We start from the raw sequence: 22,789 nt of genomic DNA on the forward strand, positions 1-22,789 counted from the left end.
GTCTGAATATTGCATAATGGATCCGGTCAAGATTCCCTTTCTGTGTAAATTAAGAATAATAAATTTCGTCTTCTGATGCGATTCATCACATGAGAAGAGATGAGAACTGATTTCTAATCTGGAATGAGACTCGATTATGTATAACAGTAGATAAGAGGAAGATAAAAGTTCTATGTTAAGAAATTTAAAAAAAATTGCAGTAACTATACGTTAGAAGTTGGATTATAGAAGACATGTAATCAAATGATGAAGCAATAGACTATTACGTATATACGGACACAATAGATGCCTATTGCGTTATCTAAAAATTATAATTCATGAATTGGTTAAAAATTTCTGATATTTGGTAGTTTTATCATTTTCGAAACCAATCGTTTCTAGCAACACTGACAGTTTTTAGAAATGTCGAGTGACGAAACAAGGGTTCAATAAGTTTACGCTGTTATCTACCGAGATCTTTACGTTGACCGCGATATTTTATAGTATAAACCCTGAATTAGTGGAAATATTAGTGTGGTGTAAAGATCAACGAGTGTGAATTTAAAGATCTGTTTTTTGTATAACCTCATATCGATAGCTATGTTCCTTGTATTTGTTATAAAATTCGTCCGATCGCGATAAATGAAAGTGTTGTTTATATTCAACAAAATTCACGGTGCGTTACGCGTTGTGGGTGTGTGTGCGAAACAGTTTCGATCAATTATGTGATATAAATCAAACAATGTGTTTGAATTTGTGCGATATAATTATTCAGAAGTGTATTTGTGGTGTGATACGGATGGTGTGGTAGGCTTGCCATGTCCAGACTCGTCGACTACTTCGTGATTGTGGGCTTCGACCACGAAAAAGAAAGTAAGTTACATCTTCAAAATTTTGGGATGTGTTAACAATAAAAAAAAATCCACTGTCAAGAGAACATAGGTAGGTACATCGTCTTTGCGCGATCTGCTTTCTTGTTAAAAATTAACTTTCAAAGAAATTTAGTTTCATGATATACAATATAACACAATACATAATTATCTATTTTGGAAGTAAATTAGATTAGTTGTATGAATGTTAGGAGTCTTCTATATGACTCATGATTATTACGCTGTATGATGTGTAATTTTGTGGACTATTGTTAAATAATGAGAGGGTTTTGGACTTTGTTCTGTATCCAACTGGCTGATTAAATAGTTTACTGCAACATAAGTGTTTATAAAGCTCAAAGTTATTCTTTTCTAAATAAAAGGGCAAGTGTCTATTATTACTAAGTACACCTACCTGTACTGAATTAAGAGAATTCATAATTCACATTTAAAATATTTTTATATTTTCTTGAAATTAACACCTATCATTCATAAAAACTGTATAGAGTTATGTGACATTAAATCCTTATTAGAATAATTAATGGCAGAGATGAGTATATTGTCTTCTTATTCCATTCCATTTGACAAAATAAATAAATTTATAGAGATATTTCCATAAGATGATTAGGACATAGAGAGATTAGTATAAAATAGACATTTTATGAAGATGAAAGGAAGATATGTAGCACATCAGGTAGTCTTACCACTAAAGGCCATATTATGTCCTATATTATGATTGCAATAAACAGCTAACTATTGTTAATTATGATATTAAATGAATTTGCTAGTCAGTTCAATTCACAACGTAAACTGACTGGGAATAAGAGGTATACGGCCCCAGGACAGCTATCTCTTCCAGTCTGGATTAAGATAAAGATGAACAAAATACATATATTTATAGCTGGACTAAAGCAGGTTACAGAATACTCATCATCTACATACCTACTCAAATAGACTATTCTGTCAAACAGATGTAAAATGCATACATTGCCTTGTAACCTACTTGCATTTTCTTTTCATTTATTATATAATATATGCTTATTGCTTTTATCAATAGCAATACTAACTATATGCTGCGAGCGGCTTTGCCCGCATAGTAAAGGCAAAACCCTCATAGATACCATTTCTGTGGGATTCCTGAGGAAAAACCTATCCTACCTACCCTTTGCATGCTGCAAAATATCTTTGTACCAAATTTCATCAAAATTGGTTCAGTGGTTAAGGCTTGAAGGAGAGACAGACCTACAGAAAGACAGTTACTTTCACATTTATAATATAAGTGCTGTTATTTGTTTGTATGTATGCATGTCAAAGACCTATTAATTTTATTCTAGCTCAGTATTTGTATGGCAGTGTTTGAATTGTGGTCTAACTGATATAGCCTTGGGTCTGCCTCAATAGATCTCAAGATATGATACAATTGATTTGATTTTATTGTCCACTTGCTAATGTTTTTGCTGTCTAGGAATGTAAGAAGCATAAACTGGAGTTACTTTGTGTTTTGATACATCACTACATAGTATAAAACAAATTCGCTTTCTCTGTCCCTATGTCCCTTTGTATGCTTAAATCTTTAAAACTATGCAACGGATTTTGATGCGTTATTTTTAAATAGATAGCGTGATTCAAGATGAAGGTATATAATTTATTAGATTTTAGACAAAGCGGGCGAAGCCGCGGGCGGTAAGCTAGTTTCTCATAATCTATGTTTTGTGCAATGGAAAAAATCAACTTTCTTATTAAGAAAGACAGTAAAAGAGGAGTGAGCAAATTTTTAGTTGAGCATAAATGGAAATAAATTATATTTAAGTGTTAATGTACACATTATATTTGTTAAATAACATACAAAATTAGTTGTCTCTTTATATTATACAAAATAAGTTGTCTCATAGCAACAGAATGTTATGTCCTTGTTTGCTCAAAATATATTGAAATTAAATCACATGTCTGAAGATAAGATTATTTTGTTACTCCAGCACCTGATTACTAGTTGTAAAAGACTTTATCTTTTATAAGGTCATTGTGTTTGTTTATTTATCAATAAAATATGCAAATTATGCCATATCCAATATAAAAATCAAATTAGTTACAAAGGATTACCTTGATATTACACATGATAACATGATGTATCATTAATTACTTTTATCTACTGATGTATGAACTATTTATTGAAATAAATAACCTTTAGCTGCCTAGGAAAGAAAATATAACATGGAATGTTTATTCAACGACACATTGAGTGAACTACTAACTAGCCACTAAAGACAGTGTTTATCAATACTATAGTATCATTACATGCTAGTCCTAGTATCCTACTAATATTATAAAAGCGAAAGTTTGTAAGAATGTATGAATGTATACATATACTCTTTCATCATTCATGCGATAAGCACTGAAAAAATTTTGATGAGGCTAAGTCATGTACTAATATAAAACATAGGCTATGTGGATCACGCGAGTGAAACTGCGCGACACAGCTAGTACTTTAACTATTCTTAATTTCCTTATGCTCCAGAAATTGAGATGTACATGGTTACGTAAAAATCTTTTAATTGCTAACTAGTCATCAATCCTCATTTAGAGCATATGACATCATGAAATCTATTTAGTACAAATATTAAAGAAGACGGATACATTTAGAAGTCATTAGTAAAGACTGTTAGAGGACATCAAATGGGTGATCTATTTTATAGTACTCATGGGATGAGATTCAAAGTACACTAAACAGAGATGTTTACAAAAATTTACATTCAGACATAATTGAGTTAACGTAACGGCACCGGTTTCCGACTAGCCTCCTCTATCCGACCATTTTGATTTTTATTTGATAAAACGTTTAAAATACGCGCGACACTCGTGAAACTGAAGGCTTTCGATTCAATCACTTATCGTACGTCATCTGTCCAAAATTGGGTTTCAAATTTTAACCGACATTTCGTCAATCCAAGAAAAGCTAGGCGAGAGTGTAGTTTGTATTGAATTGAATGCGAAAAAAACATAAAACGGTGAAAATAAACATTTGGATTTTTACGCTAAATACTCTGGTAAGTTTGTGGTTAATTTACTTTGAACGTTTTATTGGTGTTTTAAATTATTAATTTTAAAATATACATGCAAAGATAGCGTGTTTTTATAGGTTTTTTTGGACAAATAATAATTATGGACGGAATGAGGAGCTTTTCAAAATAACAACATTCCGAAATCCGACCGAATCGGTCGGTAAACGGAATTTCGCACTCTGTAAAAGAAGGTAATTATCTATTATGCATGTTGTTTTGTGGAGGTTTCGTATTAAGTTATTTATTCTAAACGCTATGCTTATATACTACACCTGTATGCGACCAATGCTAACTTTAATGGATTATTTGTAATATACGTTTTAACTGACACTCTTTTTTGATTTTTTCGTTATTCATTTACAATGACCGGTCTGGTTTAAAACCCTATATTTAACGTTTATGACACATAATTGCATAACTACGAAATTGTGAGATCTTTATAAGTGTACATATGAAATAGAAATGAACTAAAAAGTAAAAATGAATATCAATTTCGGTTTAGAGGCTTTATTACGCAAATTTAGGTTTGGTCGGAATCTAGGTGCGATATATTTCCCTGTTTCCGTCCAACTGGGTTGCTTTTGCTTGCGCTGTGCTTGAGTGAAATTGCATGCGTTTATTTCAGGTCATCATCATGAGTGATAAAAAAGAGGCTGAAGTATTCTCATTAGCTGAAATAATACTTTTGGTGAAATGGATTTTAGAATTGGGCAAAGTAGTCAATGGGACATTCTAATTTAGTGTGGATGACCAGTGAGGCATATTATGAGTTTGAGTAAATGTAATTTTAAACTACTACAGTCTAACATAGAGTTAGTTTTTGTTATTATAATAAATGCTCAAATATTATTTAAAACTAGCGGTCCGCCCCGGCTTCGCCCGTGGTACATATTTAAAATATCTCTCCATAAGAACCATCCTCGTACTTCAAGTAATATAATAAAAAAAGAATTATCGAAATCGGTCCACGCGTGATGCAGTGAAAAGACGAAACGGGTTTTTACGAATTTCCATTGTATTTCTATTATCATAAAGTTGATTTTAGTAGAAAATATTTGACTGGTCGGAATCTAGCTACTCAGTGGTCGGAAACACGTGTATTTGTACTCAGTCGGTCGGAAAATGGTGCTTTCAGTTAATTTCCAGTCGTGACAGTTAAAATCCAAATTTAGGTAATAAAAAGCCATTATGAAATACAATTATGTGCATATTTTAAAATATAAGTTCGTAATCTTTCATAATATCATTTTTTCTTATGACCTATAGAGTATTTAATTTATCTTTTAAAGGATTCATTTAGCCGTATCAATCAGTGGTCGGTATTCGGTGCCATTACGTTATATGATAAACTAATATGTAGCAGTAGCTTGTATTTACGTTACTAAATTATTATTTTACTATGTTATTAAGGTAGTACCTCAAAGCAAGTTGTTAATCATTAGAATTATTATAAAAATGAAAATGATTAGCATTGAAGAGGATAATACAATTTAAATCATTTGTAAAAGATGTAAAGCATCTATACTATAACTATTTAAGCTGAAATTAATACTTATTATTCTTATTACAAATGTCTTATTGAAAATCTTAATATGTAATTCACTCATAGGCAAGCTATAGTTACCTATATTTTCTCAATCAGCAAATGTGTTGTGGTTTGACTCTCATGTTACATGTTTGCTTGTATATATATATACATTATACAGTGTAGAAGTAATTGCTTGATTTATATTCTTCTTGAATCAACTTTTTGAAATGCTAACATATATATGTAAAAAATGTTAGTTACCTACTTACTTTGTAATTCACACTAAAACGAATCCAGGTAAATATGAGACCAAAGTTATGTCAGTGTATCTTACATTTTATAAATAATTTCATTTAAAATCTATGTTGATAGATGTAAAGATTTTTCTTGCTTTATTGTAGCCACATGAGCGTAACAAAGTGTTACGCATTCCTGCAAATAATAAAATTGATGTATTTTTTGAAGTTCATTAACAAATAGTTAAATACACAAGTTTATTTCATTTGGGTAGTGACTGCACTTTCACTGGCATATTATAATTTATAACTTACCTAAGATAACGAAGCACTTGACTCTTTTTATAATAGAGTGCGTTTATCCGCATAGTTTCGTATTTTACTGGGTACTAGTCTCGTGAGTTAATAAAATAGAAATAATCGAATAATATTTAAAGGGAACAATGTTTACCAACAAGTGCTAGACACGAAGTAAACGATAAGATAACGCGATAATGAATCACCCGTGTTTACATTGTCGTGTGACTGACCTCTAAGGTCAGGTAAAAATGCGTACATTTCCCGCGTTAATTTGTCGATGTTGATGTCGCGTATCGTTATGCAATCTGTGGCGCGGCTTGATTACATCTTAACAGCTAACTAGATCGTGTTTTATAATTGGGCTTTAAAATTGTGTTGTTTACATTGCTGTTCGGTTGTTGTAAAAATTGGGAATAATTTTAAATTCTAAAAAAAATGTGGAAAATGGTGTGGAATTGTGGATGATTAGACATTAAATTTGACGACAAGGACCTACCTAACGTCTACCTACCTGTCCTACCTTCAGACACGAAGGGAAAATTGATAGGTCATACCTGTACTATGTATTAACTATTCTGTGTTCATACCTACCAAATAAAATATTATTTTATAATTTAATAGCCTTCCATTTAATTAATTTATAATTCCTATTTGCAAGAGATCAATCATGCAATGATAACACGCATCAAAATCATTGTAATTAGACTTGTATTTAGATTGCCGATTATAACCGGTAAGTAAATAGTTCACCTGCAGCTATAATAGTAGAAAGACGAAGGAACACCTGCGTACGGCCTCGTAAATTGTACCAGTCGTTAGATAGTTTGGTGGTTGGCCTTCCAGTGGTCTAGGCGTGGCGTAGGTACTAGCCATGAATTAAACTATTGAGCCTCGTTACTTTTATTTTATTTTATTTTATTTTATTTTATTTACATGGTAAACATTTGTTGAGATTTGGAAACAGCTGATCAACAATGTTACTGGAGATTTTTATTAAGGCGAAAACATTTTAAGATGCGCTATCAATCCTGCGATACGTAGTGTTGCTCGCAACATGTTGGCTCAATGAATGAGCAACTCCTTAACTTGTTGCTTCAACTTTGTTGCTAATCGAATGTTTACCATGGAAACAGGCCTACGATACCTAATATTGGTTGTGTATAAATATGTATCAAATAAGCCATATACACTCACCGGCACGGAATCTTGGCCACTTGCAAATTTGCCTATAAAAAAAGTTTGAAGTGTTTTTCACGATTTTTTTGTATGCAGATATGTTAACATATTATTTGTTTAATTTTATGGTAAGAAATCATTAAGTTTGAGAATAATCTTTTACCACTTTTTAAGAGTTACTCGAAATTTGTGATTTGTGCGGTTAAGCCGAAGTTACGAATTGTTCGTTTTAAACTTTTTTCGATATCGTTTATGCCGTTTTAAGATATTGTTATTGTTGTACTGTAGTCAATGATCATAACAAACAATAAAAAATGCCGTTAACATCTGAACAACCTGCTCAGGCCATCACAATGTTAGACCAATGACTGCCGCAACATAAAGTACCTAATGTACAGTACGTACCACGTTCGGCGATGCACTATGCATAGAGAAGATACCAGGAGACTGGCAGCTACACGTGCAGACCAGGAAATGAAGGAGTGAGGTGCACATCAGCTTTAGAAGACCCGTTTATTGTTCAAGAGATACTCAGAAATGGCTTTCTGACAGTTTTTGAGATACGCCACCGACTCTAAAACACCAGGATAATAAATGTGAGTGAGCAATCGGTGAGAAGACTAATGAAGGAAGTTAATTTGAAGGTTTGCAGACCAGCACGCCGTCCAGAACTCCTCAGACATCACAGAGAAGCACGTCTTCGTTTTGCACGAGAACATGAAAACTGGACCCACAGCCAGTGCGCTCGTGAGGTGTTCACAGATGACTGCTAAGGCACTTTACGAGCTTCTGATAGCCAAGAGTCATTATAGAGGAGACGAGAAGAGAGGTTTTCACCCATCACCACACTCAAACTGCGATTTTTCATGGAGGGTCAATAATGGTATGGGGAGGTATAAGTTTCGATGCTCGCACGGAGTTAGTTATCGTAGATAATGGCTTAAATTTGATCAGGTACATCGAAGAAATTCTCCAGAAACATGTTCAGCCCTATTACAGGTTTATCAGAGAATAAAATTTGCTACTAATACACTATAACGCACGTCCGCGTGTCGTACGATGCGTATAAGAGTACCTTCAATAGGTTATTATTGAAAAATTGGAGTGGCCAGCTCGTAGCCCGGATCTTAATCCAATAGAACACATCTGAGACATGCTAAAAAGAAACATAAAGTTCGATTCCAACCCAGCACCAATGTTAGATGAGCTTAGAAGTACAGCTGGGGCCGTTTGGTACACTATAGCTCAAGTGGACATCAAAAATGTCTTCTAGAGTATGCCAGACTGGATGCAAACAGTGTTTAAGGCAAGAGAAGGAAACACCCTATATTAAAAGATTCAATTTTTTTTTATGGAAACGTTCTTTCTAATTTTTGTGCATTTTTTAAGAAATCATTTAAATTTCACAGGAAAAGCGTATATATTCTTGTTTAATTCATATCTACGCGATAGTACTTCTTATAAACTTCCAATTATTACTAAAAGTTAGTTAAAACATTAAAGTAACTAGTTTTGATTAAATTTTTATTGATTTTTGTAGTAGAAAAGAAATAGTGTTATTTTACGCAAAATTTTGCAGTGGCCAAGATTCCGTGCCGGTGAGTGTACATATAAATAATCATTTGATAGAGGATGTTGCAATCCTCATGTTTGGCTATAACGTTTTGTAATGAGTATCGTAATTAAATATTACGAGTGACGTAATATATGAGTTTAATGAACTTTAATATACTTCACAAGATTGATTATTTCATCGTTTAAATATGTAGTTTAAAATTAGCAGGATGTTTAATATTTTTAATCATTTATCCATTTAATAGAGTGATTGCGAAGTTTAGATTTGTTTATTCAATTAAATTTGATCATGATAACTTTTTGCTAGCAATGTTACTAAACAGAAATCGCTGTTAATGAAAGGAACTGAATGTTATTTTAATGTTAACAAGTGAGGTTAACAAGTACTAGTTATAGACATCAATTAGCCTGGTGCGAATTTGGACGTGTTTGTAAAGTTTTAATGTCACGGTCAGAAATACGTAGGTACTATTATAATTTATATTATTATTTACTATTCTAGGTACTTATAATGAATTTCCATTCCCTATTTCCATTAGTTGCGCTTTTCACGCATAACTTTAGCACGAATTTGAGCATAATTTATTATATTTTTTAAGTCATCTTAGGGCCGATTTTTCAATGCCCAGATAAACAGCTAGATAGACTTTATGCTTCAGTTAATAAAATATTCAATTTTTCAATTGACGAATAGGACTTATCTATCGAATAACTACGTTATTTGAGGAATAAATCTATCTGCCGCTCCAACGGCCAGATAGCGCGCTATTCGACGAATAGGCGTTTGATTTGACAACTGACGCGTCAAATTTGGGATATTTTCGTATGTAATAACATAGAGCATAGAATTTTTAACAATTAAGCCTCTTTCTATATAATTATTATCAATTAAAATCATATTGAAATTTATGTTTTTGGTAGTATTGATGACCATGCCATTGAAATTTTGCCGAACGCTGCCTTTATGTCGTTTCCATCGTAAAATATATAAATTTAAACACAATCAAAACTCTTTACTCGAATCAAAACAACAATCAACTTAAAATGCACTCCTGACGTGTGTCATAATGACGATTGTTGACAAATTGCAAGAGTTGACTCTATCCCGCTCTAACCTGACTAATTTAATATGTTTGTTTCGCCACTCCGAGAGCAGAGCTGCCAATATGGAAATATTTGGTCAGATAGTTATTCATGGAATAAATCACGATTGAAAAATAGGCGAGCCGTTATGAGTTAGATAAACAATTGAATAAATCTATTCGAGGGGTAGTTATTAGACTGTTTATCTCGGGATTGAAAAATCGGCCCTAAAGTATGTAATAGAAAGAAGTATTTTACTTTATAGGTAGACAGTGCTTGCGGAGTTAACTTAATTTCACTAACATTGAAATCCGTTCAGTCGATCTTGGTAAAAAGTAACACAGATGTTTAAGTAAGGCTCTACAGGCTACAGGCGAAGAGCTTTGTCCATATAAATAACAACTGTACGAAATAACTATCGTTAAAATATTAATATGATCTCTACAGAGTACACGAGACAATTTAATTCGAAATGGATAAAGGAAAGGAGCTATATGTAAGCGATGCACGTACAAACATTCAATGGAATTTCAGTATAATGTATGATTTGAATGTGTAATGAAGGTATTGAATAGGTACTTTTATTTAATTCAAACTAAGTACATAAGGAAGTACATTTAATCTATACCTTTATGTGACCTTGTTTTTTTGGTTTATCGATATAGGTTTCTAATTGCTTGTGATGTTAAACTCGTTAATAGCACTAATAGTCTGCAATTCTACAGTTTGAGTAAATGATTGTTTCATACCTATACAGTGAGTTCTACAACTTTAATCGGCTTTTCACAAGATTCACTTTGAACAGTAATTGGATTAGTATAACAAATAAGGTTCCAATAGAGACAAAAATAATTAATTCTGAGTTGGTGAAAAATAGACACACTCATCTAACCCACTCGAATATAATTGTCACTGCAGGGGCGTTAGTTTCTATTGAATGTCAAGGTCGCGACCTTACGTACTTTGCACTATGACTTTATATGCTCATTAGCAAGCTTCTAGCTATTTTAATTATGTTAACATGCGATGCGGGAACGCGTTGAGTAAAGTTTTTAATATTAGCTTCGTTATGGTTTGGAGGTGTGGATTATGTTGTTGAGTGGTCTGAGTTTGTTGTGAGATAGTGATGCTTTTATTTTTTATTAATTACTAGCGGCCAGTCTAGCTTTGCCCGTGGTACAGAATACCTTTTGGCATTCAGGGATCTTGTTAATATTGTATACGTACGTATTGCCTGACTGCTCAATCTACTATATTAAAAAATAAGTACAATAGATGCTAGTCATTAGTCATTACTCATTAGATAGTTCTAGTTAAGTAACATTTATAAATTTCTTAGTAAAATGCTAATCATTGTTTTGTTTCAGGGGGCGGTCTGAGCAACGGCATCATCCTCCAACGATTTCCGGAAACCAACTGGGACGACACACCCTTCCACGACGGTATAGAATGGGTATGTACTATGTATTGTGAATTGTAAATTAATGTAGTTTAGGAATATACGCATACATTGTCTTTTGATCATTATTTACTAGCTGTTTCCCGCGGTTTCATCCGCATTGCTCCGCTCCTGTTGGTCTTAGCGTGATGATACGTGCCTTCCTCGATAAATGGGCTATCCAACACCAGTAGTTCCTGAGCGCGTTCTAACAAACAGAAGTATAGATTCGTACCTAATGCAAGTGTAAAGCATTTGTCTCCGTTTATTGTATAGGATTTTCATAATACATAATATGAATTTAGAACTGAAAAGAGCTATACCAACGAAAATATCGAGTAGATAAACAAGCCCTTGTGTTCTATACGAATTAAAATTATTGTAACCTACGTGAAATTTTATGTGAAGCAATTTTGTAGTTAAGAACAACGAAATATAAAAAAAATAAATGTGTGTCTTAATTGAAATATTAATGTGTCAACACAACATGCTCACCCCAAGCATTTATTCACGTCTTATATTTCGAGGTAGTAATAAAATTTTAAAAGCGCCAAGTCTGTTCTACCCTCGATTTCGCGAACAGTGTCATTAAGCTTTGAAGACTCCCAGCGCTTTACTGAAAGCATAAAAGTAAATGTCGCATTCGCTCAAATGATTCCAATTTCTCATAAAATGCATTCTATAGAATTTAAGATTTAATGATGGTCGGTAAAAGCACGACAGTACTTTTAAAATTACTTAGAATAAGGTCAGAGTACATGCTATGCTCACCATGGTCATTCTAGGAACTATTGTTCCATCATCGTTATAGCTAGAAGGATCGAGAAGTGTCGATTGACGAGAGATAAAAATATCAAATAATGGCTATTGAACCTCTGCTCAAAATATCGTGCTGAAATATGGATGATCTAAAGTAATAACAAGATTTGCACGGCGAAATGTTTGTTCCCCTAAACATCTACTTTAGACAGAGTACGTTATTTTATATAGATCTTTATTAATGTCAATAGAAATTGTTTGTCAATAATTTATTAGTTAGCATGAAGATTAGGCCTAACTATCTTATGAATGAGTTAACTATCAATGAAAGATATTGTACATACGTAGAAGGTTTTTACATTGTACAGGGGCCGTATTATGACCTCTTATTTCCAAACAGTTTACGCCCTGCATTGAATTGACTGGTAATTTCATATTATGATCGCAATCATCAGCCATGGTTCTTTTTCTATTACTACATGCATTCCTTTCAAGTCGGACAGACTGCAGGACTTTGCCTAAAGTCTCTATTGAGTTGTGATTGCATGAGGGTTTATTTAATGTATAGAATAAATACTGTCAACAGAATCTCTATCCAGTACTATCTTTCCAGTTCTGCCAGCCGCAAGGATGGGCGCTGTCGACGGAGCGCACGGAGCCGCGCTTCTACGTGTCCGTGCTGACGGACGTAGACGCGAACCGGCACTACTGCGCGTGCCTCTGCTTCAACGAGACGGTCGCCATCACGCCCACAAAGCCGGCAGACGAGGTTGGTGGATGATGGTGGATTACTTGGGGATGGTAGATGTTAGGAAGAGCTGGTTAAAACATTTGCTGATAGTGGCCCTAAAGTTTATTGGAAACCTTTTGACGTGTATTTCCAGATTTTGCCATTTTTACTAACTGATACGATAAACAGAATACGCATTTTATAAGTATTAGAACGAGACACATAGTTTGACTTTGGTAAGGGGTAATTTATGATGAATTGTGGAGTTGATAATTGTTTATGAAATTCGGGGTGGTTCTTGTTTAAGAGGGTCATGGAAACGAAAATTATGCAAAGACTATTTATAGGCTGCTTGGACGTAATTTCGTAAAATCAGAACTATAGTAACATTAGTTTAATTTAGTTAAACACCATAATGACTTGCGCTATCTTGAATTGAACGATGACATTTAATTTTGTTTCATCATTCTGAGCATGAAGCTATATCAACAAACAACTTCACTAATTGGGTAATATTTTCCAATAACTAATGAAAACTTTCAAGATTTATAAACATAGTGATATAATATTTTCTTACTTCGTCGTAGTTAATCACGTGCGGTGTTTCGTCATGTTTAATGTATTGGGTTGTTAGGAGAAGGATGTTGGGCAAGTGATCTAAACGAATTGCTTCTGAACTTATGGTAAAGATTAACTATTCGGTTTAATGATGTTTCTGTATATTTGGTGTCAGGATGGATAAACATGGTTAGCGTAAGTTTCCGCAAGCAATAGTTAGTTGCGTGTAACATATTTTATGTGTTAGTTAGTTAAATGTTAGTACACTCACATTTAATTGAACAATAATGTATAGGCACGATCATTGTTATGTGTGTGAATAGATATTGAGTAATTACTTCGAACGGATTTTTTAAAATTATAAGAACCTGAAATAAGGTTTATTAAATTGGTGGTTACTTATTAATCCTTATTATGCATAATTAGTTAGATTAAAGTTTTCAATATATCTATGGAACTGTGCGTTCCCTTGTGTATTGAACTGTCATTAATAATTATTATAATTGGGTACAACTTGCATTTTCGCGTATCGATTTTATATGACCTAGTTGATTGGCTGCAGATTATTATTTAAATGTATCGTGATCGATGCGAGCTCTGTTTAATTAATGCGTCGATCGGAAGCTTTAATAGTAACTACTTAGTAAAATATGTAAAAATAGAATATTGTATTGAAAAATACGTCGCTTTGTCGCTTTTTAGTAAAATATTACCTACGAAAATAACCAATTTATTAGTTATGACTGATGACCTTCGAAATTTGTTACGGACGTGTATAAGGAATCTCTTTTATTAATTTACTTCCTGCTTATACTTCCATTCTATACTTTGTCAACATTAAAATATGTGTTTTGGAAAGAAGGACAGGAAGGATTTTTGTATCGTTGCAAAATGTGAAGAAAAAGTACTGACGTAGGTAAATTAAATTACGATAGGCATTTACTGAATATAGCAATTATGAGATGTATATTGTAAGTACTTACTTAAAAGTTAGCTGTCAACATAATTTTCACTTATCGTAGCAAAGTTTGTTAGGTAGTTTAGAACTTCCTCTAGCATATGTTTATGTTTTAAAAAATAAACATATAGTCCCAACAATGATTGAATATTTACAGCATTGCATAAACACAGTTCGCTTTGTTATATTTCATAATAAACAGTTGACATTGTAACACTATAGTGTAATGTAGAACGGGAGTGTCCGAGAAGAATCTGTGCTAATGGTACCGTATCCGGTGATAATGTCCACGGATATAACGTGATGTGGTGTTTTCATGCTTTATGCTCGTTTGAAATATTGGAAAAATGCTTAAAGCGTCGATGGAAGTTATGGAATAAGATAATTCTGTGAATTTATTTTTTGAATATTCTACTCTATCTGATGAATATATCCTCTTAAAATATCTCTAGAAAATAGACTCGACTGGACCCAATTTATACAAAACGTAGGACAACAAGAACGGGATTTTTTTTACCTAGTTTAGTCAAGTTCTTATATAGCTTCGATTTTCACTACAGACAAACGAGAGTTGGTCGTTTTTTAGACAACGTTCTCAATCATATCCATATTTTTATGAATATGAGAATCTGCATTAAACAATAACGCATTCGTTATGAATATTGTATCATCTCTAAAATGGCTATTCCAGCACGTAGCGCATATTAGAGTTGACACTAGATTTAGTTGAGCAAGCGGTGGGATTACTTGGGATGTTTTGCTATATGTGCCTCGCTACCTGCTCCCTGTATAACTCTTTGTAACTCGCATACCCGACCCCGCCTATGGGGATTAATACATCTTAATCCCTGAGCGGGAAGGCTCTTTTGTGCCTTTGTTGGGAACATAAAGAACGTATATAAGACTTATAATGCATGTGCTTTTAAATATTTCAAAATTTCGTGATGAGATGTTGATCTTTAACAGGTGTTCGGTTACTTGGTTTGATGTTAGACGTAAACAGACAGGCGTTTATTGTTTTTTGCATTTTGTACAGAGTCTAAAAGCTTTCCATACATGTACACAGAAGAAAAATACCTACTTAGTTATATACTTTAATCTTAATTAAAATAAATAGAAAATATGGGTCAAGGTTTAAATTTCTGCTATCAGATGTTTAGTAGTAAACGCGGGTAGTATTGATTTTCAGCCCAGACATTTAAACTTGGCAAATAAAATGAATAATTTCTTGCCTAGAGGTGTCCACATTAATTTTAATATTCTAGTTTACGTATTTAAACATATCCATACTGTTTCATCTCGCGAAGAGTTGATAATGTCACTACACACATCTGGCCACGTTTCTGCTGGCCGGGGGAAGTGGACTGTCATGTGTATCGTTTGCCAAGGTTAATGTGTGACGTCATTGTGATAGCTGGTGTGAAATTTTGGAGATGTAGACTTATAAGATATTGTGGAGAGTTTTGATATTGAGGGTTGCTGGTAGTCATAGTACATGAGCTATGGGATATGATGAATGAAACGGTTCTGGAAGTTTATATGTATTTAATTTATATAACGTGTTTGACGTGAACATATGATTCGAGTCGATTGTCCAATCATCCAGCTATCATCAGTAGTTTTGTCAATTACGGTACCTTATCGAATACCCTCGCAAACTGACATTCATCTTGCACATAACACAAGAAGATCTTTAAATAATCACAAAATAAGGTTAATGGTACATTAATAAAATGTAATCGTATACCAACAACCACATTGAACATAAGTTTGCGGTTGATTATATAGCCAATGTATTTATTGTAAGCCTGTAAGTTAAAAACATTACGTTCTATTAATTAGCAGTTTTTGCTCAAACGTTTATTCAAAAACCATAAATAAATTTAACCATGACTTGTTGTGTGAAAGAATTGAAGAAAATCACTTAGAAATTTGTTGATATTCTAATGAATGATTACTTTACTATAAATTGTAGTTAAAAAGTACAGTGGGTTCATAGTCTGCTTTCTTTGTATAAGTTTATTTTACGCCGAGCTTCCGGTGTGTGCTTGTGTATGTGTGTGTAAGTTGTAAATCTTTTGCCTGCACGTGGGTTTCGAGAAAAAAAAATGAAAAAAACTTTATGCTCATGTGCCGTCGTACAATGTGGTATAACAAAAAGTAATAATAAGTCGAGTGATGATGTTAATTGATCTATTAATGACCATTGAGGATGATGTGTAATGTTATTTAATTGTAGCTGAACTGTATTGATATTGTTATGTATGTATTGAAACAAATGTAAATAATAAATTGGCTGCCTTATTGTTGAAAATTAAACTGGAGTATAGGTAATAAGTAGAACTTAAAGTAGCGTTATAGGTACGTGCCAAATAATTAATTAATCTTATAATAAATTAATTGAATGCTAACAAGATTCGGTGTGTGAAGTCCCGTGTACCTGTGTACCCCACATGGGGCAGATGCATTAATCATCTGTAGCACTGATCAATTTTCTGTACGGATAAGTAGGTGATCAGCCTTCTGTGTCCCGCCAGACTGTGATTTTTATTTCTTAGTCATTACCGGGAATCGAACCCAGTAACCACTGTACTAAGAAAGTGGTAAATTCTACTTTATCGATCGGAAAATAAAGTTGCCGTGCAGCATGAGACGTAATAACAAATTTGGCATGTATTCGAGCCTTTAGGTAACAAGGTAATCCGTAGTCCACGGTAAATGGTAATATATTCGTTCGTTTGTTATTCACGAGAGCGTATCAGGTATGGCGATGGCGGAGGGGTGTTCTGTGTTGTGGAACAGTGACTGGGGTTGGTTGTAACGGTTATCAGGCTTGATCAAGGGTTGTTGGGTGCTTAGGTATTATTAGGTAAGGTTGTTTCCTGATTGGAGATGACTCTGTAAGCAGATACAGATTTTGTTTGAGATATTAATTACTAGAAATGTTTTATCCTAAAATACAGTGTTATTATCGTATCGTATCGTATATCGTCGAACAAACTAATTCTTGTTACCACTATAACACTATTCTTATGAGAGTTAAGACCACAATTCACCACGCTAGGTAAGTCGTTTAAAACAAACAAATTACGAAAGACAATAGGTACCTAATCTTCATTTTCAAGTGCCTTTAACATTAATAATTCCAATATTTTCTAAACAAATTGCATATTCTAAATGTTAAAATTTAATGTCCATCTTATAGGGTGGCAAATACATCAAATTATTATCTAATAACGAATTCTGTGCTTATCCAAACGTGAGACATCCAAATAGTTATGCACCTGGCGACTTGATTGCCGTCTTCCGCTTGATCCCTTCCTGTATGTAAATAGACCTTTGTACAATGTTGTTATCTATGTGGATATTATATTATTAATAGTTGTGAGATTGATTGTTTATAAAAGTTATAGTTTTAGTATTACCTACTCTGTTTTGCATTAAAACATATTACAACAACAGCTCTTTAAGTACCGTCTGCGAGTATGGAATTGAAAAAGGAGCAAACTAATTCTTTAAAATAGCCATTTGAATTTTTTATCACAAGACCAAATTACTAACTACAATCATTTATCCTTAAAAATAAAATTACTGAAAAAGAATTTGTCATCAAATAGTTATTTCCAAATGTCTTCTAGGATAACATAGATCTGTTATTGACGAAGCATTTCGAACAAAGTAATACCATTAACGCGAACAAAGCACGAACACTTCCCCCCAACACCGATAATTTCACAAATACAAAAGAATCGAATTATCTAAGAAACAACCACAATGGCTAAGTTCCGAATACTTGGCATTGAAACACACAAAAAGATAATTCAATGTGTCATAGTATTCCCACGAAAGTAAAAAACGTAAACAGTATGTGCAGTGGAAATAATAAGTGATCTCATGTCTGGTGATGTGGTTGCGAATGAAACACTAAGGCCCAGATTCACAATCGTGACTTTACTTTAGAGCAAAAGAGTCTTCACAAAGTAAACTTTGTATGACCGAAGTTTACTTTCAATATATTTAATTTCAGAGACAATTGCTTGACTTTCCTAAGAAAAGTACGGCCCCAAAGTAAAGTACGTGTAACTGTTACGTTATAGTTACGCATAATTTATGTTTTTGAGAACATATTATTAAATTAAGTTATATTTCCATAAAAAAGATTTAAAATACTTAATAACATTATTATTTTATATCAAAAATTAAATGTTTAGAAAAAAAAACATTATTTAGGAAGATTATAGTAGAAATATCAAAAACCGGTAGACACAGCAAAATTCGTCAGAAAAATATAATAATGTTATAAGACAAACGAAACGATGCAACGATCAACAATCAACAAAAAAATGTCACTTAAATCGACATGACGTTTCAATCTATAACCCAACCATATTAAAATGTGTTTCTGTTCTAGGAAATTTGTTTAAAATGAAGGCTTACATGATTTATACGCATAGTCATGTAAAGTTTACTTTGAGACCAAAGTCATGATTATCGGCTCCTTAGCCTTTACGAAGTAAAGTATAGTTTCTGGAAAGTAAAGATGAGCTTGAAGAAATATATTTTTGGGTGAAAGTAGATCTTTCCATCAAAGTAAAGTTAAAGTGCGATCTATGAATCTCGGCCTAAGAATGTAAAATATTAAAATCTCACTAGGAAGTGCTTTCCGAATCGGTGTTTAATGGTTAAAAAGACGTTATGACGATTCAAGAGTGCTTCTAGAAGAAGTCTAATTGAATACATAAATGTTTGATAGAGGGTTATAGATATAGAAGCTTTTCCAGGCTTCTCTTGGGTTGATCTGGGATGGCAAAATATTATTTATGCCCTTTGCCATTAAGCCCATTACATGTTGCTTGTTGAAGATGATCCTAACGTTCACAAAATTAAAACAAATCGTAACGAACAAAGAAAGCATTTGAATTATTTAATAGTGTTATTTTTTAATGTAAGTTTTATGTGACTAATAATCCTGAATTAGAATAGCTGATGTTGGTCTAACTGTCATATTTATAAGGTTCAAATTACATTATAGCACTGGTATAAAAACCAACAAGAATACTAAAGTTTGGTAAAGAGTAGATAAATATATAACGTTACTGAAAATTTACGCTTACTGAATGCATTAAAATCTTTATGAGCTGTGTTACGAGATAATGCGGGTTGCTAATTACATAACATTATAACAATTTAAAATTTGCTAGTAATAGTTATTACCCGTGACGACAGTCGCGTTTTAGTTTTTGCGTTTCTCTTTTGCACTTTTCCTTATAAATAATATTTTTAAATTACGCGATTGCCAATTTTCTTTTTAGTTCTTATTAATTCGAATAGATTGAGTAATAAACAATATTATGCTTTAAAATACCCTGATACCCAAACAGTATTTATTGTATTCAAGAGATAAAGTAATTTTTACAAAAGTTTTAATGTAGATCGTTTTGCGACACAAACCGCATTGGATTTCCAGAAATGTGATCCCAGTCTCATTCATTTAACCACAGTTCTATTACGTATTATCTACCACAGAATATGACGTCAGATGTTACTCGTGTAAGGCTAAAGAAATATTTTTTAATTAAAATTAAGCGGACCCTTTTTAAGTACTTTAAGTGCGGTATCCCATAGCAACCCAGCCCTACAATCATCTCTTAATTAAGAAACAAATATAAATTTAAATTGTTCTAACATTTTTTTTAAATCTACGATTTTCGTATAAACCTTCTCATAGCTTCTTATTACTTTCGTTGTATCTACATCCCGTGATTTATTGATCTTCCCTTTATTGAGTTGTCTGAGTTGATTTTTGGGCAATACGCGAGAAGAATTGAACTGTCGGTAGGTACGCTGAGCATTCAATTAAATAAATAGCGTTTAATATTGTGATCAAACAAAAAGGTCAACACGTATTATTCAAAGGCAACACTAGAACGTTGGCCTTGATTGGTTTTGTGATCGCGTTTTTGCGAGCAAAATGACGTAATTACTGATGGAGAGCACACCTGTCTTTGATAATATATACTTCACATTCTTTGTTATCAATTTCTTTTCGTAGTAGATATTTATGATCATCTATCCCCTCTTGTTTACATTTTTAGGGTTCTGAATCACAAAAGCAAAAACACGGATCGCTTATCACTTCGTTGTACTGTCCGTTTGTCAAGACCTTTTTTCTCAGAGTCAACCTCGCACTTTGCCGGTTGTTTTAAATGTAAACAATAATCTAACTCGAATAAGCAAACATCAATTAGACTGTGCGTCCCTGTAATATTATCCACTTCTTCTTGAAAGAAGAAGTGGATAAATGCCTTGAAACTTGAAAGTTTCAAGGCATTTATAATTAACTAGAGCACTCTCTGTCCTAATCAAAGTACGTAGCGACGCGTATCACCATCCGCTCTAGACGGAATACTTAATGTTATGCTTTAATGTGATGACTAAGTTTTGATTTGCAGTCAACAGAACTTGTTATAAAGCGAGCGAACTGTTTGATGTATAACTGTGGCTGAGAGACAAAATATTCGCCACATGAAGGCCATATGCTAGCATCTTATTTCATTGAACTTGCTGTTGATAACTTTTTGACTTGTAAATACCTATGGCAATGATTGATTTATACTTTATAGGAATAACGAAGAAAGAAGCAAAATCACGGGTTCTTGATATTTTTGTACAAATTCATGTTAAACCGATTAATATTGGTATAGAAATATTTAACCGATTTTTTAATAAATCTGCCAATCGTTAATATTTTATTTGCAAATTTCTTACGTTGTCCTTTTATATCGTAGCAACATTCCTTTGTAAGCTCTAGAAAGTAGAAGTTTTTTAATAATACATATTGCCCAAGTAATCCGCAGAATGTTTGTCGCATGCGAAATTTCACCAAGCAATGTTTGACCCTAAAAATAAACGAGCCGAAAACTCGTTTAGCTCGTGTTATTATCTCTAAAAGAAATACGCTCGGCAACGTTATTACATGTTTCCTGTTTTTGCAGGTATATTTGACATGTTAAACTTATTACTACACTTCAAATACAGGTCGAGGTACTTATTTCGTCTCGTGTACGTTTATGTATGTTTCTAGTTTGATTTAAGGCCGTGTACGCGGTCCGTGCGCTGTTTGGCTCAAATATGTGATTTTTCAAACCAGATTGTCCATCAACCACTTATCTTACAAACATACGAATTACTAATAATTTTAGGAAATTTTATTGTCTATATAGTTAGTTAAGAGTTTTTTTCAATTAATACAGTATTTGTGAATACCATCAAGATAACTGAGCCGATGATTACTTGATTTCGCTTTTAGTGTCAATTTCGAAGCTAAAAATATCTGAAATCGCTGACAGATCTAACACACAATTTTTTTTAACTAACTGCAAAAATCCTTATTAAAATAGTTAGTTAAAAGATTTTTTTATTTTGGACTCCTAACTTACGAAATTAAAATCCGAACAATGTGAATTTTTTTAGAAATTATAGTCGACAAAATGATTATTTTCACCAAGATATTTGACTTAGTTTAATATTATTTTTACATATTGCAATAAAAGAACGTCTTACTTATAAGATAAAATTTAAAAAATCAACTAAGGTACCTCTATTATTTTTCTACAATTTTTTTTAAAGTACTATAAAACACTGCGCGCGACCCGATTAAAATCAGTCGGCAGCGAGCCTTTCCAGAGAGAGGACATGTTGCTCGGCGCTCTCCTGTGGACTTATGCTGTTCATAGTAAAAGTATAGCGCAAGCCGCGATCTATCGTAATAGATCGCGGAGATTTTGACTTGCGTTAAATTGAATAAGCCCTCTTAAGACATTTAATCTATTTGGAATATTCTACTTTTGTTTGAAGCGTGTACTTCATTTCAGGTAAAGCCATAGTCGATGGGACCCCTTGAAATATCGGGGGAGCAGTTCAAATTTTATAGAGAGAAGAGATTTTGAAATATCTTTATGTAGATGTATATACATTTACAGCTTAGTAATCAGAAAATGGGGTATGTTTCCTTAAACGTTGTTTGATGGTCTATGTGACTTGTGTTAAATCGATTTGTTGAAAGCATATTTTCGATATTATTTGATTGCTGTTATCAGCTAAGATTCACATCGCATTATCGCTAACAGTATTTGTTGTGCCGCTAGCCACTATTTTTAAAATAATATTTATTATTTATAGCGTTGACACACATTCTAGATTCTTTCTAGGCATGCCAGTAATGTGGACCGAGATATTTACCAATTCCTCGGTTTCCTTCAATTTTCATTTTGCTGAGCTTTTTGTTGTTGCTGGGGTCCCATTTTCACATGACTCTGGTGACCCAGTTGTTTGTCGCGAATGTCTGATGTATCTCGCGTGTATTTTAAAAGGGATTGGGGTGGAAGTAGTTATGTCACTTTTGTAACTGGAGTTCAAAGTTTCGGATGTAAGACACAATTTATGGATTGTTGTTTGAGATTTGTGTTCGTAGGAAGTTCTTTAGTCTTGTATTTGAATTTCTTGCTGTTTATAGCTTATTTAACTGGATGATTAATGGAA

At 33.1% G+C, this 22,789-nt stretch overlaps 1 protein-coding gene across 1 annotated transcript in view; it reads left to right on the plus strand.

Annotated features, from left to right (window-relative positions):
* Positions 1–416: 416 nt before the first annotated feature.
* The window catches only part of LOC123701313 (myotubularin-related protein 13), a 69,363-nt gene continuing 46,990 nt past the window's right edge, over positions 417–22,789 (plus strand). The window contains exons 1-3 of the mRNA XM_045648738.1: positions 417–852; positions 11,173–11,258; positions 12,616–12,771. Coding sequence (XP_045504694.1) covers positions 798–852; positions 11,173–11,258; positions 12,616–12,771 — 297 coding nt within the window. The 5' untranslated portion in view covers positions 417–797. The remainder of the gene's footprint in view (positions 853–11,172; positions 11,259–12,615; positions 12,772–22,789) is intronic.

This window comes from Colias croceus, chromosome 21 (assembly GCF_905220415.1).
Source record: "Colias croceus chromosome 21, ilColCroc2.1".
Taxonomy (NCBI): domain Eukaryota; kingdom Metazoa; phylum Arthropoda; class Insecta; order Lepidoptera; family Pieridae; genus Colias; species Colias croceus.